General features: G+C 42.1%; 1 protein-coding gene across 1 annotated transcript in view; it reads left to right on the forward strand.

Annotated features, from left to right (window-relative positions):
- The window catches only part of CDH13 (cadherin 13), a 589,050-nt gene extending 564,974 nt beyond the window's left edge, over positions 1-24,076 (forward strand). Inside the window, exons 12-14 of the mRNA XM_053400135.1 lie at positions 7,533-7,763; positions 9,886-10,101; positions 22,733-24,076. Of these exons, the coding sequence (XP_053256110.1) occupies positions 7,533-7,763; positions 9,886-10,101; positions 22,733-22,740 (455 nt within the window). The 3' untranslated portion in view covers positions 22,741-24,076. The remainder of the gene's footprint in view (positions 1-7,532; positions 7,764-9,885; positions 10,102-22,732) is intronic.
- Positions 24,077-25,302: the final 1,226 nt, after the last annotated feature.

Genomic DNA, 25,302 nt, shown 5'->3' on the forward strand with positions numbered 1-25,302 from the left:
TCATCACAGGCCTAAATTGTGCTCTTTGATACATAGCAGTGAATTTGGAATAAATTCCACTGTCTCCTATGAAAGAGCTGCCTACGTGAACTGGGATGAAATATAAAGCATTGAAAGAAGAAGAAAAGTGTTTAGATTTTGGGCAACTCCCCCCCCCCAACATACACAAAGGTGCTTCCTGAATCTGAGAATTTTAATTGGAGTTCTGTACAATGGGTGTTGCATGTGGTTTTTCCAATGCAACTTTTTTCAGAGGGAGGAGGATAGAATGACTTGTCAAGCCAATAGCTGACTTCTGGGGGATTACATTAAAGCTGATGGGTTTGAATCAGGGATAGTGTGAGGTTTCTGAATGGGGGCAGGGCAGCTCACAATGTGAAAGTAATCTGGAACTGTACTGAAGCACAACAATTTTTGAATATGGGTGGGATGAAAATAGAATTTATCAAAAGCCAATCAGGCTTCTCCCCCCAAATTCCTACTTAAGTGTGAATAGCATCCGGATAAGCCCCCACTACACAAGGGTAGGAGGGCAAGATGCCACTACAAAGAAGGAGGACAAGTCAGAAGAGGGGCTAACCTTCTACCCCATGCCAGTTAGCCAAAACAAGCCACATGTGAAGAGCAAATGCCCTCCTACTCTTGGAGGAAAGCAACATGAGACTTCCTCCTTCATTGGGTTGGAACAAAACCACCCCCAAATAAAGTTGTGAGTGATGTTATTATACTTCTTCATTATCTTATAGTTATCTTATAGTTATCTTATAACTATAGCATGCCTTTGTTCCATCTTGGAACAGAAAGTGGCATAGATGTGGTCTCCAGGAAGTCACCTATTCAGGCCATAAGAAGACATGCTTAGCTTTAACAATGTGGTGACCTTGTGTACCTTCAGGCCATACCCTGTGACCTTACACAGGGACGTTGCTCTCATTAGGCTGGCTAGGCAGCCGCCTTGGGCGGAAACCTCAGAGGGGTGCAGTACTGACCTTTGAGGGGCACAGCTTTATACAGATTAATTTTTGTTACATATTATAAATTCCTGATAATATGTTACTTTTGAAGAACTTTATCATTTCTATGAGACATCTGTTTTTGAAAATTGAAGTTAGAAAAACATTGGGGATGCAAATAGTTAGCCTTGCCTAGGGTGCAACATAGCTTGGCATCTTGGGAACCTCAGACCTGAAGGCTGAACATGGACCTCGATGTGTCTCTATCTGGCCCTCTGGGCACTCTCCAGGCCACACATCCACTGGAGCTGCACTCATCACCACCCTTGTTTCAGATCATTCTTAAGTGTTCCTGCCTGGCCTGCAAAGTCCTTGAACTCTGAAAATGCTTTTTGTTTGTCTAAATGTCAGCAAGCATAGACTTTGGTCTTTCGAATTTCAGCAGCGCCCTGTGTGAGCCCAAAATTCAGTGGCCCCCCACTTCTCACCTTCTGTTCTGCATGTGCACAATGCCATAATTGTGATGCCCTGTGGCATGCCGCCCTCCTCAGCTCAGTGTCCGGTGTAGGGAAACCATTCTCACTGCACTAAATCCACCTCTGATGTCTACCCACTTTAGCCACTGGCCCCAACCATCACTGGCATATGGACCCCGGATGGTTTCCAGAAAAAAATAACCCCCCATCTGTGCACTCCATCTACCCTGTACTTTGCAAAATGTCTGCAAGCTTTCCAGAGAAGATAATTGTCACCTTAGACTTGCTTACTGTTCCCTCCCTCCCCCCCCAATTACTAGCAATTTTGCGAGAGTGAGATCAGCCGCTTATACTTCTTAAGATTATGTTCACTTCCAGCTATACCACAGCTTTAAGAAGTGTTCTGTTAATACAATTCATTAGCATGGTTCTTTCTTTCTTTTTCCCCCTTCTGTGAGATGACAATAACTTTGTCTCTAAGAAGGGCTTCCAGAATAATTTAGAAATTCTGATTAAAGTTCCTTTAAAGTTCCTTTCTCCTAATTGCCACCGATAAGAAATTCTCATAGAAAAGGGATTTAGATAAATGTTCTATGGTATTGCCAGACACAAAGAACTAGCGGTTTGAAGCTACCCCCTGATCTAATCAAAAATATTCAATCTCATTAATAATACTGTCTCTCTGTATTCACAAATGGCTGCTTTTGACTCTACTGTGTTCTTATTAATTGCACACATTTTTACTGTCATTTTAGCATTTTGTTTCTTGGTCGTCCTATGACCACAGATTACATTCTACACATGTACAATCTGTGTACACAAAAGGGGTGTCTGCACATTGCATTCAATGAGTGTTCAGCCTGTGTATCCATGAGCACGAACAGTTGAGCTGTACACTTGTAAAGTCAGTCAAATGTATTATTCAACAAGTGTAGTCTGTGTACCCATGTACACAATAGTTGCACGCAAACACCTGTACCACTTTAGAAACAGCTTATACCTGTGATTACCATAATATGTGAATGAGCCTAAATAGTTGAGCTGTACGCTCATACAGCAATTCAAATGCAACATTCAGTGTGTACAGTAGATAAGCTGGAGAAATCAATCACTACACACCATTTCACACTGGGGGTACATGTGTGTGTCACACATTCCATTCAATGAGTATACGGTCTGTGAGCTGTACGCTTGTACACTTATTCATATGACTTCCAATGAACGTAAAGCAACTGTACCAGCGCACCGCAGGTGAACCGTACAAATCGGCAAGTGCGCATCCTTTCACACGAACACTTGTACCTGTGTCAAGACAACTTGTACCTGTGTTCAGTTTAACATGTAAATAGACCTAGTGTTAAGCTAGTTTGCTACTGTGTTGAGCGGAATTGCTCAAAATAGCTGTCTAGGATAAGGACCCCGAGATCATCTGTAGAAGCATCTCTGGTCATTCTCCAAGTTGGTGAGCCACATTTGACTTTCTGAGGGCCAGAGACCAGTGGTGGGTGGAGCAAGAGGCAAAAGTGGGCAAAGGAACGGATGTGACACTTTAGCTTTGTATGGTAGGCTAGTTTCTACATACACTCTCACACCCCTTTCTATCCTGTATCCAAGCAAGCAAGACGCATTGTTAAGAGTTCAGCGGCACATTCCAGGCAGGCAAAAACACTCAGGGAGGCTGCTATTTTATTGCAGTGTTATATTTTCTGGTTGTTGGTGTCAAAAATTTACTTTACTTTACATCCTGCTAACTTTTGCTAGATTCCCCCCCCCCATTGAAAGTGGGGTATAAATGACTGGAAATGTGTTTATTATTTACGTGGAGCATTTATAGCATCCAGCAACATTGTAGCATTGTACAAAACACACACACATATTGGTGGTGGTGGAGTGCAGCATTTAAGTGCTAAGAAACTTTTTGATTAATTAAAAAGGTGACCCCAATAATTCAAGGAGCTGATTAAATAACAATTTATTTTTTAATTTGAGTACTTAAAATACTGCAGATGACATCTTAAAAGAGGTGTTCCCTTTCACATGGGAAAAGCAGGAAGGAAGCATTTTTTTTAAGATTCTGTCACCATATAAAAATAAAATGGGCTGGAGTCGGACTAACTTAACTGCACTCCAAGTACCACTGAAATCAATGGGACTTAAGTTAATCAGTGTAAATATTGATTTCAGAGGACCTAAATGCAAACAGCTTAGGCTGCAATCCTGTACACACTTAGTTGGAAGCAAGTGTCATTGAACTCAGTATGACTTACTTCTGAGTAATTGCTTGTTTTTGCAATCTAAAGTGCATTTCTGTATCAGTTTGCATTAAAAAGATCTTGTCAATAAAATTCAAAAATTCAGGGGTCATTTTTTGGGGAGGAAACCCCAATCCATAAACATCAAATGATCACCAGGGCTAACTGGCCAAGTTGTTCCTACTAGGGACAGCAAGGAGACCAGGGAAGAGTTAAATGTGGGGTCCCAGAAGGGTTTCTTCATAGAAAAGAAAAGGGAAAGGGAATAGAAGATCAGGCTAATTCAAATTGAAGGCCAGGCGGAATAGCTATGGAAAAGCTATTTAGGTAATTCCTAAATACACTTTTATAACTGCAATAGAACGAATAATGAGACTATAGTATAGTTAACTTAGTGGTTAATTCAGCCCTGGATATGTCTATTTATCTCTAGCTTGTCTTTTGATGTATTTCTTGCTGCAAAGTTGCTAACCAGTTACAGTTTATGACCTTGACATTTGCTTGTTTTCCTTTTGGAATTCTGGTGTATTTCATGTAATTGGTTATAAATAATACACATGGATGATAAGTCACCAGAGCACACAAGAGGCAATTTTCTGCTCCTTGTATTGTACATATTAGCTGAGGGATCCTTAAAACATTTAGGGGGTGAAGATGACATGTAAACAAGATAGAGCAAATGAAAATGGTATCTGCAGACGGAGAAACAGGGCCAGATTTGTAATGCTATTGGGTTCTAAATTTTAAAAAAGAATACAACATTAGTTAATATAAGATAAAAAAGAGGGCATAGCAGAAAATAGTATCAGCCCAGTGGAAATAATATACACTGAATTAAAGATAGTGTTTTAATTAAGTGCATGAAAGACTGTCTTTTATGATCATATTTCAAATATTCAAATGCCTGTTTTTTCATCCATTCTCCTCTGACGTGGCTTAATAATATATCAAGAACAAAAAAGGGGGGTGTATAGGAGCCTTTTTGAAAATTCAATTAGTCCATCACTAAGGGGGAGAAATAATTTCTTTTTCATTAAAAGGAATTCAACCCTTTACTCCTTGTGATGAGAGAGAAAGAGAGAGTCTTGAATTCTGACAATTCTGCCTTTGTTATGCATGTATGTATCTGTAACAGATGAGGTGCCATCCTTGGGATAATTTATCATCCTAACAACTAATATTTTATTACAGTTAGTGATTTCTTGAGATCTAAAGAAAGAAAGCATTATTTTCCCCCTTTCCTGACAAACTTGTCAGGAGCTATTTCGTAGGCATGTCTGTTTCTCCAGCAGGGTTCTTGGGACTTTGTGACTTAGGGGGCATTCAGATGTGGCAGACATTGTGTTGTTCTCATCCAGCCCCCTCATCCAGCCCCCACCTGCCTGCCTTCATACTTACAACCAATCAGCAGGTGGCTCTGTCCACTATTAGCTCTGGATCAAACTACTGTTGGTCTCTGTACTTTAATCCAAAGGACAACAGTAACCACTGTTTCAGAGAAGAAGAAGAGTTTGAATCTGATATCCGCTTTATCACTACCCGAAGAAGTCTCAAAGCGGCTAACATTCTCCTTTCCCTTCCTCCCCCACAACAAACACTCTGTGAGGTGAGTGGGGCTGAGCTGAGAGACTTCAGAGAAGTGTGACTAGCCCAAGGTCACCCAGCAGCTGCATGTGGAGAAGCAGAGACGTGAACCCGATTCCCCAGATTACGAGTCTATCGCTGTTAACCACTACACCACACCAGAGCAACCAAGCAGCATGTTTGATGGATTCAATGCACTAACAGTGCACTAATAGTACCCCAGAACTGTGTCTGTGCCTTCTGGATTTATATGATCATTTGTAGCTGAGAGATGTGAGGATCCCTTACTGTTTGAGAATGTTTTGTCTTGGTGGTGGCACAGAGAAGTCATTTCATTCTCCATTCACATATGTACCTATGTATCACATAGAAAAAGAATTATGTGAACCATGGACTGCATGGAGACAGTTATAAGATGAAACTGAAAGGACTGCCTGTGCTTGCCCTCCCCACCTACACTTCCAGTCTGTTGCACAAAGGAATCAACAGCCCGTTGCACTTGCTCCCCACCCCCAATACTGTGTGAATGCTTTGCAATTTCTATTATTTTTATTGAAGTGGAGGAAATATTCCAAGAGCACATAGAAGATACATGCAAGTGCATGTGTTTACTTTTGAAAGCAGTTGTTTCAAAAGAGTGTGCATGTGGCAAAAGTGACTAGTAATGAGAAATCACACTTTTCACCTTTATATAAGGCCCTTGGATCAACTTTGGAAACTGATGGAAAGTTATTAACACCTGTCAGCCCTTTGTTGGCCTAAGTAGAATGAGGTGCTGGTCTTACTTCTGCTCCCAGAAGACAAGTGTCTATATGGTTCTCACAGTACCTCCAGGGGATCTGTTTCAGACACTGAGTGACAGATTGCACTGACCGCATGGTGTATAAACTACCCTCCCAACCTCTGTGTCTGGTTACTTCCAGCATAGGTGTAAAGTGCATTGGCTGTCAGTTGCATGAAACCTGTTCTCTCTCTCTCTCTCTCTCTCTCTCTCTCTCTCTCTCTCTCTCTCCCCCCCCTTCTCTCTCTCCACACACACACACACACACACACACACACACACACTTTAATAGAAGGAGCTCATTCTCCACTGTTTTGCTGCTGTTCTTATCTCTCTAAACAAACCTGAGAAGAAAAAATCTTGCTGTGGGTGTAGGTGGATGTCAACAGCTATAAAGAGCTGGGTGGGGTGGATAGGCTCACACTGGAGAAAACAGGAATGTACTATCACCAGCAATTTTTTTAAGGCACCTGTTGATGTGTCTGATGCAGGTTCCCTGGGAGGGAGAGTGGAGAAAAAGACTGGGAGAGAGCAAGATGTCAGCAGCAAGGGCATTTCTGTCCCAGAAATGTCTGTCCCTGGAAAACTGGTGGGAAATATTGTTAACGATAAAATAACCAAGCGTATAGAAGAATAAGCCTTGTTGAAGCTGAGTCAGCATGGCTTCTGCAAGGGCAAGTCCTGCCTCACTAAGCTATCAGCATTCTTTGAGAATGTCAACAAGCATATAGTTAGAGATGATCCAGGTGACACAGTGTACTTTGGTTTTCAAAAAGCTGTTGGCAAGGTACCTAACCATAAACCCAGTCATTGGAGCCTCCCAGTAAGACTAATCTAAGGTCAGTTCCAGGATTTATGCAATTACTTTTAGTTTGAAATTGCCCTTAACTGCATGCTTACCTGTGATTAAACCCCATTGACTTCACAGTTTGAGCAAACATGCGTAAGATTGCACTATTAGTGCTCTGTGTACCCACAATATGGCTTTTTTATTTCTCTTATATTTACTGATTTATTGATGGATGATGATGATGATGATGATGATGATGATTATAGTTGTCAATGGTACAATGCAGTGGGGATAAAAATAGTGCCTGCATATAGACGGGCCAATGCTCACCAGAAGGAAACACAGCATTTAAAATGTATAGCATTGGCTGATGGATGTCTTGATCATGCAATACAGTGGTGGCTTGGTTTAAGAACAGCTGAGTTTATGAATAACTTGGATTAAGAATGCTGCAGACCTGGAAGTAGGTGTTTTGGTTTGTGAACTTTGCCTTGGAATAAGAACATGTTCCGCTTCCTGTTGAGTATGTTCCATTTGTAAATTGAGTCCCCCGCTGCTATGGGAAAGCACGCCTTCATTTAAGAACGCTTTGGTTTAAGAACGGACTTCCGGAACAGATTATGTTTGTAAACCAAGGTACCACTGTACAGTGTACATAAATGTCCAATTCACAAAACTCTGCTACTTTTTCCATAGGTAGCCCTCCTGCAACAGGGACAGGGACACTGCAGATTACTTTGGAAGATGTTAACGACAACGCCCCCTCTCTTTATCAAGCGGTTTCATCTGTCTGTGAAGATGCGAAAGATGTGAAGGTCATCTTTGGAGCCTTAGACAAGGATATTCATCCTAATGCCGAACCATTTAAATTTGAGTTGAGCAAGCAGTCTGGACAAGATAAAGTATGGAAAATCACAAGAATCAACAGTAAGTATATTAGAAATAGTAACCCTTCCATTATTCAATCTTTTAAGTTCTCTCTCCTCCCCACACCTTTTATCCATCCCCAACTGTTATCCACAAAATGGATCCTTGTTAAATTTCTCAACCATTCTGTCTGATATTTCCATTATATCTAAGGCTACTTTCTTATCTGTAATCAACTGTTATATATAAAACTAGTCATCCTTAAAAATTTCTCAGTACTTATGTCTGAGATTCCAATTCAATATATTATACCAAGTTTCCCAAACTTGGGTCTCCAGCTGTTTTTGGACTACCTCCCCCATCATCCCTAGCTAGCAATACCAGTAGTACCAAACAGCATTAAACTTTGTTACTAAGCATTTTCTTCAGATTTTCCTCTTCTTCCTTCTGGGATTTGTGTTTTGCTTCCAAGTCTGCCTCCGCCTCACAAAAAAACTTTGATCACACATACACACCATATATGTAAAGCACAATTTTTGCATGGTTGAAGCATACCATTTTCCCCAGAGCTACATTTCCCAGCACCATTAAATCTACATTTCCCAGGATTTTGTGGGGAGCAGTTTGTGTTATTTGTATGGTGTGGCAGATGTGCAGCTTCCCGCTTCATTCAAGTGCCTCTGTTTTGTTTGAAAAGCAACAAAGCACCTGAAGCTCATTTGAAAGTGGGACCAATGTGCTGAAATACAGCCTGAAGACAGTCCAACTAAATCTTGGTTGTAGGAAATGGCCAAGCAGTAAGAATTTTCTGATGCTATTGTTGAAAGCACCGCCTTTGGCCACAATACACAAATCCTGGCCAAAGTTTCCCTGATAGGCTCTGAGGTTGACTCAGACTGTTATAAAAGCTGTCCAAAAATTTGGTGACATACAGGAAGTCAAGAGGCTGACAGATTTCTGCTGAGGGAGCCCTTAAGTTTTGCTGCGCCTCTGAAGTGCATTGAATTACCTTCTGTTACAGTGTGTGGGAAATTTTGCCACTTCCTTAGTAGAAAATGAACACTCAGGGAGTCTGAATCAGCTCAGTGTATTATAGCTATCCCGTGCAATGCAATGACTAGCACACCTGGTGGGTTTCTATTCTCATGAAATTGCAGGTGTGGGGAGAAGTGTTTCCCTGTCTTATGTTTTCTCCTGCTGAAGCCATTCCTCAGCAGATGCCTTTCTACCTGCTCAATTATGATTGCAAATAGACACATTCTGGCCTTCACTGAGCTTTAGTAATGGTTTGAGATCTATTAGCATACAGAGCCAGATTTGTTTAGCTTTGTTAAACATTTTCTCAGATAGCAATACAAACTTGAGAAGTGTTGATACGTTAGGTCATCATGGAAGCAGAATTAATGGTTACCCATTTTTGGAAGGAGCTATGAAAAAACATTAATACAAAAAGGGTTGGGATATGGCTTTAGTTGAAATGTTTATACATAAAATCACACTGGTTAAGTGGAGTCAAAAGAGGAATAATTTTGGATCAGAATGGTTTGATTTTGCAATGCGTGTGAATAAGAAAATTAATGATGTAATTCTGCCATCTCTTTACGCTGCTTGGTGGAATCCTAGCTGTTTATATTTGCTGTAGTAACATTAATAATAATAGCAGCATCTGTTATCTTTCTACTGTTTCATAGAGAGTAATACTTGTGTGATTTTTGCTGTGCCGATTAGTCTCTGGAACTGAGTTTTATTCGCAATTTAAATTATGTTCAGAATTTTATTTATGTTTTGAGTTACATTCTTTGCAGTAGTTCAGGAACTGCCTTTGCTACAACTTATTTTTCCTCCTTTCTTTACATAAGAATGGGTGATGGAGGTAATGCTTCAGGAATTTGATATTTGTGGATTTCTCTTAGGAATTTGTCTATCTATTTGAAAGAATTTCTAAACTTCTTAAGGCTTTAAAAGATCAAAACGGTATATGCAACATTCATAGAAACAATAAGGCAGTATAAAACAGTTACAACATTTATAAAAAGCAGTAAAAAAATGCTATAAATGCAGATTGTGGTAGGAATTCAATAATCTTTTAAATCAGGAAGAACCTGGGCAGAGAAAGATATCTTTACAAGACGTCGAAGCCTTTTTTACTGTCCCCTAATTGTTGTTTCCTTTTTCATTTCAGACACCCATGCCCAGCTCATTCTGCCACAAAACTTGAAGAAGGCGAACTACAACATCCCCATCTTGGTGACCGACTCAGGGAAACCGCCTCTAATTAACAATACAGAACTGAAAATCCAAGTGTGTTCCTGCACAAAATACAAAATGGACTGCAGCGCATCTTCGACCCTTCACCTCAGCATGGTCCTCTTCTTCATTTCACTCTTCAGTTTATATTGTAAGTTTCCCGAAAATGTCTAACACTAGAGTTAGTTCACACTCAACCTGGTTCTGTTGATTGATGTGTTCATGCCACTGATGGGGATGAAGAAGCAGGGGGAAGTTCATTCAGAGTGGGACCTCTTTCATCAGTATCCCACCCCGCCCCACCCTCGTCATCCAGTCATGATCCTATCTAGCTGAAGTAGCAGCTAGCCATGGGCTGCCATTTTCCCAGAATACTGCAGGGCACCTGTTGTGGGGATGTTTAGAAAGGCAGGAGAGGATATGTTATTTGATGATATCCTTCCTAACTTGTGTTAGCAAGTTCTATATCTTAGCAGAGTTCCAAACATTCCCCCTTTTTAAATTTGCACAGCAGTTAGCTTGTTGCAGGCTCATCTGAGCCTCACTATATTCCTGTTAAGATCCCTTCTTATCCCTCTTAAAAAGAGTAGACATGACAATCTTATTAAAGTCACTATAAAAGTAGTTTACTCGCAGTATCATCAGTTCACAACTGGATCCCTAAAGGCAGACTTAGGTTACTCTCTCTCTCTCTCTCTCGCTACACACACACACACACACACACTCGTGGAACTATCCCATAAGGGAGTTAGTCCCAAGTGACTGTGAAGAAGTAGTCACTTTTGCTCACATGTAGAAAAACAAAATGGAGAAGAGGAGCAAAAGAAGGAGGTATGCTCCTCTTGCCCAGATTAGGCCATGCCCACATCTAGTCACATGCAAATGAAGTTTGTCCCAGCTCAGGAGGAAACAGGAAGTTTTCTCCTGGCTGGTACAAAGCATGTTGTACTTGACTGCTATGTGTTTCACATCCTACACCTGCCACAGTGTCACTCTGTGGGAAGTTAGCTTCTAGCTGCCTTATGCTCAGCAGAGGCAGCAGTGCTGAGGAGCCTTGCTAGGATGCAGTGGCCTCAAAGGCTGCTGTGTGTTGACTCTAGGCCTGCCTCTGATGGATGACAGCTCTTAATTTCAGAGATGCCGACTTGGCTCTAAGTCAAGCAACAGGGAAACAAATGATGCTCATTCAGAGAAGTCATAAAGCAGATTGTCAACAGAAAAATAACAGTTTTAGACTACAGTGTATATAAAGCAGCGGTGGGGAGCCTGTGGCCCTGAACTCCTATCAGCCCTAACCAGCATGAGCAAGTCTTGAGAATAATGAGAGTTATTGAGTCCCACAACAACCAGAAGGCATCAGATTTCTCTCCCCACCCCCATTCCTAGACTTACATAATTTTTTTTCGGGCTATGACCCTCTCTGTTCCAAGTGCCCACCTCTCACCCTACCCTATAAAAAGTATCAGTCAGAATAGCAGTTTGCACAACCCACTAGGGAAGATAAGAACACCGACAAAGTCAAAATAGTAACAATTTATTTCACAATTATTCAAAATCCAAGTAAAGCAATTAACCACAGATTTAGACTAAGGTTACCATAGGTCCCCATTTCCTGGGGACAGTCTCTGGATTTGCAAATCAGTCCCCTAAAAATCCATTGAAGTTGAAAAGCCATGCCTTCTCACCCCTGATCTGCTTGAATGTGAGCAGAACTCTCTGCTCAGTGGGGGACTCTGCTGGTCATACGGAGATTTCTACTCTTGTACAATTGAACATAAGTACAACAACTACTGCAGGCCTTCTGTTAACAACATAGGATAAGGGCTGCATGCATGGGGGCATGGGTGTACAGGAACTGGGGGCAGGTCTTGTGTGTGCACCCCTGACCCACCCCTTCCTTGAAATGTTGTGTGTTCACATGAACACAGTTTGATGTCAGTTAATCTCTGGTCAACCTGATACAACAATAATGGCCACAGATGAAAGCAGCTTTCTGCAGTATTTCCACAGGTTTAACAACTTAGGATCACAGTGGTACCTCAGGTTACATACGCTTCAGGTTACAGACTCCGCTAACCCAGAAATAGTACCTCGGGTTAAGAACTTTGCTTCAGGATGAGAACAGAAATCATGCTCTGGCGGTGCGGCAGCAGCGGGAGGCCCCATTAGCTAAAGTGGTGCTTCAGGTTAAGAACAGTTTCAGGTTAAGAACGGACCTCCAGAACAAATTAAGTACTTAACCCAAGGTACCACTGTATATCCAACTAAATTCTACTCAGAATAGACCCTTTGAAATTAATGGACTTAAGTTAGTCATTGGATGCCACTGTTAGCCTCTGCAGAAAGTAACAGAGAAATCAGGTCAAAGAGCCATCTAACCACATCTACTCAGAAATAAGTCCCATTGAATTGAATGGTGTTTACTCTCAGGTAGGTGACATTAGAATTGCAGCCCAAGGATTTACCGTATTTTTTGCCCTCTAGGACACACTTTTTCCCCTCCAAAAATGAAGGGGAAATGTGTGTGCGTCCTATGGGGCGAATGCAGGCTTTCGCTGAAGCCTGGAGAGTGAGAGGGGTCGGTGAGCACCGACCCCTCTTGCTCTCCAGGCTTCAGGAGAGCCCCACTGCCATCCCCACAAACTCGGGGGACAGCGGGAGGCGCAGCGCGCCTTTCCCACTGTCCCCCGACTTGGTTAGAAAGCTGGCGGGGGGGGAGAAGCCTGCTCCTCCCCGTCGCCAGCCCTGCAAACTCAGGGGACAGCGGGAGACGTGCAGCGCGCCTTTCCCGCTGTCCTCCGACTTGGTTAGAAGGCTGGCGGAGGGCTTCCCCCTCCTCCAGCCCCGCAAGCTCCCAGAGCGATGCCAAAGCTGCATGCAGCTTCGGCATCGCTCTGGGTCCCGTTCTGGGGGCTGGGGGAGGGGGAAGCTCGGGCTTCCCCCGCCCCAGCCCCACGCCTGGGGGGGGGGGGAATAACATTTTTTTCCTTTATTCCCCCCCCAAAAAAAATCTAGGTGCGTCCTATGGGCTCGTGCATCCTATAGGGCGAAAAATACGGTATTTTATGTTATGCTTTTGGATTTCTTACCCACCTTTCACCACTTTGCTACAATGCCAAACATTTCTTTCTTTCTTTCTCCCCGATTCCACACACGGAGGTGGCTCATTTTAGAACTGCCACGAGTTCTCCCACAGTCCAAATATTTATCAGAATAATCAAAGATTACGGTGCTGTAAAAAAGAAAAAGAAAACATGAGAGACCCTTAATGTGTATTGAGTAGATGAAATATCCCCATCACTGGTAGCAAAATTATGGGCTTAATTTTTGCTCGCACATCCAGAAAGAGGGAGAGGAAAAAAACCTGCTTACTTGCTTGGCTTCGCTCTTGGTGCTTATACTTTATGAGCCACTTCTGCCTGGGAGGTAAATCCCTCTGTCAAGTGAGGATTTTGCTTCCCACGCCAAATTTTGTGCCTGCGTGCATACGTTTGACAATCTGGAATGGAGGATAGATAGCACAATGTGTGAGCCATTCAGTACGACTATGAGCCCTCTGTGATTCTCTTGCCAGAACAAAACATCTTGGTATTATCATTTAAATGAAGCAATTATTATCTAAGCTTGGGATATGTTCAGGAAGTCAGTGGAATGATATGTGGTTGAGGTTTTTATTTTATTTGGGTTGGGGGGCACTGAATGAGTTTAACTGCTCTGAAAAACTGCAGGATGGCAAATAATCTTGAAACAGCATATGCAATGACTGCCCCTAGCAGTAGATGGGATGGATTCCAGCTGCATCAACCATGTGAAGGGAGAAAGCTAGTATTCTACAACTGAGTTCTACTCAGAATAGATCCATCAAACTTAATGGACTTAAGTTAAGCCAGAGCTGCACCATACATTTAAAGCACATCCACTGCATATTTATGTCATAAATAAATTATCAATGAAAAGAATTGACAGTAATAATTGAAGTCTTTTGAAGAGTTAAATAACAATAGAAACAGATGGAAACTCACATCAACTTTCTAAACACCTGGGTAGGCTTGTCTAAAAAAAAGAAGAGCTTTAGCAGGCACCAAAAAAAAGAGTACAGTGAAGGCGCCTGGCTGATCTCAATAGGCAGGAAGTTCCAAAGTATAGCTGCTGCCATATTAAAAGAGTGTGTACAAATGCGGAACAGGTACAATTTTGTATGCCACCTGTAGCAGTGCCGGTTCTGCCGATTGCAATGGTTGAATGGGCATATATGGGGTAAGGCTCTCTTGTAGGTAAACACAGATTTCAAGCTAACTTTTCCCCAAAGAATCCTGGGAGATGTAAATGCTAAGGATTCTGGGAACTGAAGTTCTGTGAGGAAGAAACTGTTGTTCCCAGTATTCTTAGGGGGAAGTCGTGTGCTTTAAATGTGAGTTGGGTGTGCTTTAAATGTATGTTGTGGATCTGCCCTTAGTCATGTCCATTAATTTCAGTGGGTCTACCCTGAGTAGATCTAACATTGGATACAGACCCTATTTTTGTTTGTTTGTTTTATTGCATTTATATCCTACCTCCCCCCCCAAAAGAGCTTAAGGCATAGTCCACCTCCTCCCCATTTTATTCTCATAACAACCTGGGCTAAGAGATAGTGACTGGCCCAAGGTCACCCAGGGAGCTTCATGGCCAAGTGGGGATTTGAACCCTGGTCTCCCAGGTCCAAGTAAAATACTCACCACTACACCACACTGGCCCTCAGGATCAAAATGTGCTCTGGTATTTCTGGGTAGGTAAACCTAGATCTCTGCAGGTCATCTAGGCTTGTTCAGTGTGTTTATCAATTCCTATAAAAAAAAAAGCCCAAAAGCAATTAATGACCAAAGTAAATGTTAAAAAATACATAAACATTATTTAAAACAACTTATTTTAGCAGTGGAATATCACGTTATTAACACTTTCAAATTCCCAGAGAAACAAAAACAAAATCTTTTACTGGCATTAAAACAATGACAATGTTATGTTGGTGCTTGGAGGACTTCTCTAGGAAGAAGATTTGTATGGTAAGCTTCGCTGGACTTTTAACATAGACCAGTTGCTGTACAAGAGTAGCTTCAAACTGCATTGGTGGTTCCTCTACTCAGTATGCTGCACATTACTCATGGGTACAGCAATTAATTGCAAGCTGATTTAGGAGCAGAGACATGCTTTCCGCCACACCCTAAAAAGAGCCACTCACTTCCTGTATGAAGGATGTCGTTCATCATTGACTGTAAAGAGTTCCCAGTTTGTGAACTTCAGCTCACATGCTGGGATTATATGCAATCAGGACACCCACAGAAAGGATGTATCCAGAGTTCACACAGCCATTACAGGTGCATGGGACAGTTAAGCTGTGCCCCCCCCCATATCTCATTGACCATCAGGCCCAGTCCGCCCATTGGGGCAGGGTGAAGCAACTACCTCATGGGCACCCTGCCTGCCCCACCACCTCTGATGGAGAAGAGGTGCTGGGGTCGGTGCTGCTTTCTGGTGACATCTCTGGAGATTTCACTGGACTTCCATGAGATCCCATGGAGTGTGCCAGATTTCATGAGGTTTTGGTGAGATCTCACTGGAAATCAATGCCAGTAACAGTGCCACTTCTCCGCTGGTGGTGGTGACAGGTCACAGCGAGGTGGCATTTTGCCTCAAGTGGCAAAATGCAAAGTGCCAGCCCTGTTGAAACCAACACCCATCAGCTTCTGCTGGCACGGCCAACAGTCAGGGATGATGGGGTCCAGCAGCAGCTTATGGGTCACATGTTAGCTACTTTTGGAACAGGAGTCTTCCCCAACCTGGTGCTATTCAGATTTTTGGAAACACAAGTCCTGCAAGCCCCAGCCAGCATGGAAAAAATCAAGCCACAGATAATAGTGAATACCTTTAGAAATCTATCTTGCCCCCTAGAGAAATTGGGTGAAATGTTCCTTCCAGACCCTAGAAATAGAGGATTTCAAGAGCCCATTTGCACATAGTTCTACCATACGCAAAAGTTGGTGCCCCACATTTCCTGTCCGTTTTAGAATAGATACGAGCACTACGATGCTACTTTGAAATGAGCTATAGGAGCAAAGGATTGTTCAGTCATTTTGAAGTCAGTCTAAGCAACCTTTAGTGCTCTCCCTTTTCTGAGTTGCCTTGGGGTCTAGCCAGGTCTGCAAACTGCAAAGTTTGACTTTGGCAGCGATAAGTTAAACACTCCATTACCCTGCCGGAAAGTGAGGAGGCAAAGACTGAACTCGATGTGAAGAGACTAAATGAGTTTTGTGGAGTCTGCATTGAAATTAATTTGTCAAACTAAGTGTGAAAGGCCTCAGGTGTGCTGGGGAATGGCACATCACACAGATGCCAGGACTCTGATTGCAAATAAACCTCAAAGATATCCTTGTATTTAACTATCTATTAATTTCCTCAAGCCTTCCAGTTGAAGTGACAATTCCTGCTAATACTTCACCCCCTGGTGAGTCCTCTGCATCCACCTGCCCCCTACTTATGATGATGCCACTCTTTCCCATTTCAGCAATGAACCAGAAGACCTAAGATGCAATATAGTCTCACTTCCCCCTCCAGTCTACAAATCCAGAAGACATAAACCATTAAACATTTCATTAATTGGATGATTTAAATCTATTTGAGTCTCAAGCGAGCAGAATTTGAGGGAATAGTTAATGGAGCAAAGCAGCCTCCCCCAACCTGACAGTCTCCAGGTGTCAGATTGCAAATGGCATCGTCACATGGGTCACACTCTGACTAGGGCTGTTGGGACTTGGAGCCTAATAGCTTCTGGAGGGCACTGCGTTGGCTATCCCTGCACAAGAAGTTTCTTAGCAGCCACGTGAAGCTTGCTGATCCTATATATTTACACTCCATTGAAATGAATGGATGAAGCCAGGAACTTGTGGATGATTTCGCACAAGAAATAAATACATATAGGAAATATTTATTCTATGCATACACATCCACATAAATAGGAAAAGAGACAATGAATAAATGTGAAAGATAAGTGTATCCATAAGGCATAAATACTTGATCATTCGGAAATATTCCTACTTTGTGATCCAGTTGTTTTTTTATCAGCTTTTCCTCAGAAGTGAAAGCAGCACTTGAGAAGATTAAACCTTGATGCCTTATGTGGTGTATCTTGAGGAGGAGAGGGGGGAAATGTTTAATATTCCCTGGTTTTGACAGAGCTAAATTACTGGTTTGTAATAGACTGTGTTTCTTTTCTGGGCGGTTTATTAATGTCAGGCGTATGACTGCCGAGTCATTTTCTGAATTGTTTTAAAACAGTCTATAGCTAAAACCAGCCAATAATTCACAGAAGATAATTTACTTGACAAATTTTGGCTGCTGCTCTGCTGGCAGGGAGGCCACAGAAAATCACAATTTCAGTCTGCTCAAGTTTATCAATTTTTTATCTAACCCAATTTATCTCCTTGTCTTCCATGGGATTCAGTATTCAGTGTGTGATATTCCAAACTGCAGCAGTGTTGGAGGACTTTCAGCATTCCAAGTTAAAGCTACACCAGCTGATTTTTTTATTTGCTGCCAAGGCCACGTGGTGCTTTCTTTTCTTTCAACTTCCCACCTTCAGTTGCATTCCCTGATTGTGCAATATTGTTTCTACAGAGTAGCATTTTCATGATTAGCCACTGGTGACATTGCCAACTCTAGATATATGTGAGAGCTCCCACTATGGATCTCAAGGATCTTCAAAGTCCTAAGGGTTCTCTTGCTGTCAGAAAATACCTAGTGAGCTCTTCACTCACAGGAGTTTAGCGCCTTTCATATCCTCAGAGTCCTTCTGAGATCTACTTGTTTAAGCAGTCTTCCTTCCCCCATTAATCACTATATCACCAAGCATGTTGCCTCTCCTTTTCTTCAGCTAACCCTTTCCCTCCTTGACTTGCCACTGAGGTGGCTAGCCCCAAAATCGCTGCCTTTTCCTTCACAAGAACATAATAAGAGCCTGCTGCATCAGGCAAGTGGCCCATTGAGTCCCGCATCCTCTTCTCACAGTGGCCAACCAGAGACCTGTTGGAAACTTGCAAGCAGGACATGAGCACAAGAGCCTTCTCCCCTCCTGCAGTTTCCAGCAACTGGAATTCTCAGTTATATTTGCATAGGAGGCTTGTTGCTACACATATTCAAACATCCCTTTCCCAGGCAAAGAAAAATTAGCACAGTTGAAGGGCACATTCCAATTAGCCAAAAGACACACAAAGAGGGTGTAAGGCAGAGTTTGGGAGGGGGCGTGTCCTAAGGAGAGTCCCAAGGGCCAGATTGGCCTGAGGTTCTCCATCACTGCTATAGAAGAAAGCACTCTGGCCTTAAAAAAAGCAGTCATGAATTTCCTCCTCCCATCCTCCTTTAGGGAGGGAATGTGGGTAAATCAGCAACCTGAACACTGTTGACTGTCTTGTTAGCACTTTGATTCTGATCAGCTTCCCATCTCCCTGTTCAGTAGCAGTCAGGTTTTATTGAACCTTATGCTGAAAGTGCATGTTTTTAATCATCTGAAGATTAATTCAATAAATATCTGGAGAGAGGGTAATTGTGCTTCTCCCCCCTGAAGAAACTGAGTGATCAGCTAGCAAACTTGAACGTCTATCCTTATCAACCAAATGACTGTATATTACTAGAGCCAACTTGAATGGCTTTAAAAGAGAATTAAACAAATTCATGGATGGCTGATTTCATGGCTGTGCTGTGCCTCCGCAGTCATTGGCAGTATTGCTTATGAATGCCAGCTGCTGGAAGCCACAGGTGATGAGAGTGCTCTTCTGCTCAGGTTCTGCCTTTAGACTTCACGTTAAGGCATCTAGTTGGCCACTGTGAGAACATATTGCTGAACTAGACGACCATTGGCCTCATTCAGTTCTTAACATTTTCTGAATGCAATTGATCATATAAGTCCATTCCAGTCTTAAGACCTGGTTTTGCAATAGAAACTGCCTCAGTTACTCTGGAGGATGACCTGACCTGTGCTGTGAAAAGAACAGTGAAAGTGCTATCACGTTGATTCATTTTCATCATCACCCAATAGCACTTGATACCATCAGCCATGGTATCCTTCTGGGCCATCTGGCTGGAATGGATATACAAGCTGTCACTCTTCAGTGGCTCCGTTCCCATCTGGAAGGCTGGATCCAGGTGGTGGTGCTAGGAGACTGCTCTTCTACTCCATCACCTTTGGTCACCACAAGGTTCTGTTTTGTTTTCTATGCTTGTTAACAAATACATTAAACCTTTGGGTGAGGTCATCCAGAGGTTTTGGCTGAGATAGCCCCAGTGTGCAGCTGACATACAAAGCTATTTATTTTGTTCCAGTATTTCAAGTTCAGGGAGGCACTAGAATTGATACTCCAATGTCTGGAGCTAGTTCAGGAATTGATGGAGTTTAACAAAGTAAAAACTTAATCCTTACTACAGGGATGAGGAATCTGTAGCCCTCCAGCTGTTGTTCCACCCCCCTGGACCCCAGCTGGAATGGCCAATGATCAGAGTTTATGGGACTTGCAGTCTAGCAACTTACAGAGGAACATGTGTTCCCCACCGCTGACTTACTAGATGGAGCTTCCATTAATGAAGAATGCTGGTGAACTAGGTAGGGTAGTTCAACCCCTTCTGGTTGAGATCACATTCACCCCAAAGGTGCAGGGTACTAGCTTTGGTTTAGTACGAGATCTATTGCTTTCCTTGAAGCAGAAGTTATGGTGGTTACCAGGAGGACTTAGATGACCTTTGATTTAGATGATCGCCATTTTCTTGAATAAATGTTATGTTAAACATAGCATAGTTTCTTGGTCAAAAATGATGGAACCCTAATCACATAATTCTCGAGCTAGAGAAATTCAGCATAAAATTTGATTTGAGTAACAGACCAGCGATATTAACAAACAAATCTTTTAGTAGTATTACAGTATTCCACACAACGCCCAATGTGCCTGTATCAGAGATACAGAAACAAATTATTCAAAACAAACAGCAATAACTATCTAGCAAACAAGTAACAACCATTGAGGCCTTGCTTAGTCAGTATATGTTTAGCAGTCAGTGGAATGCGCAGTGGAAATGGAGGCCAGAACTGTGAAATTATTTGCATGCTAATAAGTCCCCTTCTCTTTGGGAGTGTCATTTCTGTATGGCTGGTAAGAACAGTTTTAACAATATTTGGATTTTAAAAAAAATCTTCCAGAGTCTTTGTTTCTTTGTGCTTTAAGCATAGAGGTCCATTGCAAGCTGATGAGGAAGGCAGCTAAACAAAGACATTGTGTTATAGCCAACCAAGTCATGACAGAAATAGAATGACTTCCACTTGTGCAACAGAACTTCTCCTCCCTTTCTCCCCACAAACACTTCTCCAAAATTTGTTCTGGAGACTTCCCTAGCCCTCCAGAAAAGATGTGGAGGGTTGTGTGGGGCACATGGGGGTAGAAGTGAGGGAGGGGAGAGTTTGTTAAATCAGCAGAAATCATTGGTTGGCTTCAACCCAACATCTTTGAATTAATGATAATAAAACATTTCAGAAAAGTAAGTAGAACATTACTAGTATTTTTTAAAAGATACACACTGCTTACCGTATTTTTCCATGTATAACACGCCCCCATGTATAAGACGACCCCTATTTCGCTACAGCCACCAAATGTCTGCACACTTGTTTCCAAAAGTCCACCTGCCCACTCAATGCAACCATAGCCAATTGCATGCACACCTCACTGCTGCCGTAAATCGCCCGCCCAATTGCCGCAGCTGCAGCCAATCAGCAGCAGGCCTTGCTGCAGCAACCAATCACACACCCAATCGCCTCTGCCAATCTCTTGCTGGCTGCTGCCACCAATCCCCCCTGCCCACTATCCATGTATAAGAGGACCCTCAAGTTTTGCCTTTTATTTCTAAGGAAAAAATATTGTCTTATACATGGAAAAATACGGTATATTCTCACAATCTCCATTAATCTGGAAAATTAGCCACCATTTCTTGGGGTTACCTGATACAATTTCTTTCTACTGGCAGTCTATTTGTTCCCAAAGTGGTTGTGTGCTTGGTCATGGTCTTAGAGACAATGTCCCACAAAACAACATAGACATGCATTGCATAAGAGATGAGAAGGTTTCGAGCCTTCAGGTGTTCTTGAACTCCAATTCCCATCAGCCTGCATGGCCAACATTCAGGGATGGTGAGAGATGGAGTCCTGCATCTTCTGGAGGGCTGCAGGTTCCCCCAACCCTACCTTATATCAAATCAGATCATTACCCTTTCTAGCTCACTGTGATTGGTATCATCTCTCTTTCTGCCTTGCAACCCTTTGCTCAGGCACAGAGCTGTGGCCCCATAAGCATAGCAGCTTGCTAAATTGAAATGTGGACCTACTACATAATGGTCTTATGATCACTTCCCCTCCGAGAGCCAAAAAGGCGGGAGGGCTCAACCGCTCACTCTCGGAGTAACTAGCACAGATTAAAATCTCCATTTCACTCATAAAAATGCATTAAGCATATGAAACAAATCCATGCAGTTATTACTGTGATTATGAGTATGCCCAGATAGTTAAAGCTGTGTTAACTCTATATTAAATGATCTTGAATATGTACTCAAGGGTGAGTTTATATAAGAACATTAGGAACTTACCATTCTTAATAAAAGAAGAAAAGCCCTGCTGGATCTGACCAAAACAGATGCCTCTGAGGGAAGCCTGCAAGCAGGACCCAAGTGCAACAGGAACTCTCCCCACGTGTGATGCCCAGAAGTTGGTGTTCATGGTAGAACATCTCCATTGTGGCTAGAACCACTGGCAGCCTCCTCTTCCAGGAATTTGTCTAATCCATTTTTAAAGCTGGGGACCTCCTGCAGGGGTGAATTTCATAGTTTAAGCATGTGATATGTGGAGAGATGCTTTCCTTTATCTATCCTGAATCTTCCAACATTCCGTTTCAATGGATGTTCCCAAGTTCTGGTACAGTGGTACCTCAGGTTAAGTACTTAATTCATTCCCAAGGTCCGTTCTTAACCTGAAACTGTTCTTAACCTGAAGCACCACTTTAGCTAATGGGGCCTCCTGCTGCTGCCACGCCGCCAGAGCACCATTTCTGTTCTCATCCTGAAGCAAAGTTCTTAACCTGAAGCACTATTTCTGGGTTAGCGGAGTCTGTAACCTGAAGCGTATGTAACTCAAGGTATCACTGTATTATGATAGTATTAAATGACTGTATTAAAGGAACACTTGTTCCTATATTATTCTGATTGGACGTTAAACGTTTTGGAAAACATTTCTCCATGTCCCACCACTGTTTTAATTAAAGCTGGTAGGGGTAGGGTCTTCTAGGTGGTAGCACCTGGGCTCAAGAACACTCTCTCAAAGGCAATTAATAGCACCTTCCCTTTCTGTTCTTGATGCCTTGTAAACATTAATAGCACACAGAAATCCATTGATGGATTATGGATCCTCTTGCAATTTCCTGAATGTCTCCCCCTCCCTCTGCTTTGTTTCTCATTTTGCACCTCAGCTTCCTAGACTGGATTTCTGAAGATATATTACTCAAGGGCTGCAATTGACCAATGTAACATTTTGAACTTTTATCCTCCAGCTGTAAATTGTCATAAATAATTGCTTCTGAACATGGGTAATTTAATGTGCCTTGCTTAATCATGTGCAAGCAATCAAGTCAGCAAAACCTTCAGATTAAAAGGGATATATATATATATATATATATATGATTGTCACCTGCTTGCTAATAACCACACATTATTTGCCCATCGCTTAGGTCTGTAAGAACTCCTGGCTGACACCTGAAGCTGACATTACTGAGTTGCCATGGTGACAAGCAAGCAAAGGATATGCCATCCCAGTCAGAAGATCACATTTGACTCTTACAATTCCTTCACTCCTAAGCCTCAGTCGTGCCAAATGTGGCACTTTGCAACTTCACTCTGTCTGTCCTCCCAGCTGCACGATAAGTTTCTGACAAAAAACCTCCTGCCTCGGTCTGACTTTACCAATGGGTTCCTTGCCCAAGAAGACGGACGGTTGATGTTGTTGCTCGCCAAACGGTTACAAAATAAAAATAAAAACACCACATAAATCTGATCTTCTGGGAGCAGAATTACAGAAGGACTCCACCTCCCCTCTCTCTCTGTTGACTTGTTGCTATTCAACTGTTTTAAAAAAAAATTGTCTGTGGGTTAGTATTTGTATATGTATGAGTGTATGTATATGTATATATATTTATATAGAGAGAAGAGATATACAATAGGGTTAGCTTTTGTATGGCATTTGCCTTAGGCTCACGGTCAATGGAGCAGAGCAGCACAAAGGCTCGGTAACAGATCAACATACCAATAATAGCTCAACTCGCTGTGTAAGCTGCATATAGAAGGGGAGATCCAATATTAGTCATACTCAGAGTAGACATGTTGAATCAATGCACCTGAGTTACTTGAGTTCCACTGGTCACAGTGGGTCTACTCTGAAGCACGACCAAAAGAGAACAAATTGTGGTGGTACCATGAGAAATGACCACTTTGGTGGCAGTTCCTTAAAAAAAGAAGTCTGGTACCATTCTCCAAAAGGTAATGTATCTTTTGTTAATTCATCCTTCCTGATCACATCCAAGAATATTTTACTCTTTCAGCTTGCTGTGGAAGGTGAGGGAAAAGTAACACTTAACCGTATTCTAGGGAAAAGAAAGTAGCTCTTGCTGATGGATCATCTATTTAGATATTTCTGGTTTTATAAAAATCTATTTTATATCTTGTCCCTCCTTCCCAAAGAGAGCACGGGGTAGAAAATTATTAAAAGAAAACACCTGTTTAAAAAACAAATAATAAAACATCAATGACATTTTGATAGAGAATCAAATGATATCTCCTTAACACCTCCTCAAAGGCCTGAACAAACAGATGAGTTTTAAATTTGTGCCTGAACATAGGTAGAGTGGGGATGACCCAATTTCAGCTGGAAGGGAGTTCCACAGGCTGAGTGCCAACACTGAGAACTCCTTTAGTGAGGTAGCCAAGCTCTTGTAACTGTCCCATTTCAGACGGTAGGTTCACATGATGGAAAATTCCAATGTAGAAAAAGGATACTTCCATATAGAATAATAACACAACAGGGAAAGCCTTTCCTCCTTGATATGGATTGTTTTTGGATGTGAGAAAATTCCCTGCATTGAGTACCATTCCATCATGTGAAACGCCCTCCCCCTCCCAAAAAAAAACCTCCAATGTGAAGTAGTATTGCCCATACACAGGTTCAACATCTCAATGATAATGAAGTCTCCATGTTTGTACATGGCAAGAGGCCACACCCACCCACCCTGCTTATTTGGAACAAGCAACATACTGGCACACATTGCCCAATCTCCCCTGGAGCAAGCAGGATGAACAAATCAGGAAGGTTTGATTTCTCACACCAAACCATGGCTTAAATGTTAGCTAGTGATCATGGCTGGTGGGGAGAGGGAGATCCACAATCCCAGGTTCAGAAGTAATTGGATGCCAAGGTGTATGGAATTGCTTCTTCCTCTCAGCAGTGCAGGAATGTTCAATCTCAATAAACAACAATAAGTCACAAATGCTGGCTTATCATTACAACTGAACACAGCCTGTGTGTCAATTATAAATAAGAGATCGGAAGGTGTGCCCTTTGACTTTGCTATAGGCAAAAAACTGATGCCATCATCTAGCATTTCCACCTTCAGATAATTTACAATGAAAACACTTGAGAATTCAGTGGTTGGGCACCAGGCGGTCATCAGCTTTAGGGGTGGGGGAGTCTGTAGTGTCATTCAAACTCATGCATATGAGAACACCTATCAAGATCTCCCATTGGTGGCCCTTTTTTTAAAAAAAAAGTTCCTCAACAGCCTATTAATAACCAGTTCTCTCAATGCCTTTGGAAGCTAGCTCTCATTAAAGTGACACTTGAGCACACCTAGTGGGGTGGGGGGAAAGTTGTTATATAAATATATACATATATATAAAATTTGTTTTGAATATAGTATATATACATACATACACAGGTACACACACAGTTTAAATGAAAACTAACAATGAAAACTCCCTCTTTTCCCCCTCTTTCTTTTGGTCCATGCAAAATAACCACACTTGTTTGCAAACTGTAGGAATAAAGGGTGTTCATTATGTATGAATATGAATCCTTTTTTTAAGGGGGGGAGTATTATTTGGTGAGCATGTAAGGAAATGGCAAAGTTCTAATTGTACCAAGACGTCCATCTTGTTAATAAATTGTAAATGATCCACAAAGCTCACACCAAATTTTTTTTATAACAAAGGAAATATCAGCAAAAAAAGAGAAAGAAGTATATTAAATTGA

This window comes from Podarcis raffonei, chromosome 8 (genome assembly GCF_027172205.1).
Source record: "Podarcis raffonei isolate rPodRaf1 chromosome 8, rPodRaf1.pri, whole genome shotgun sequence".
Taxonomy (NCBI): Eukaryota; Metazoa; Chordata; class Lepidosauria; order Squamata; family Lacertidae; genus Podarcis; species Podarcis raffonei.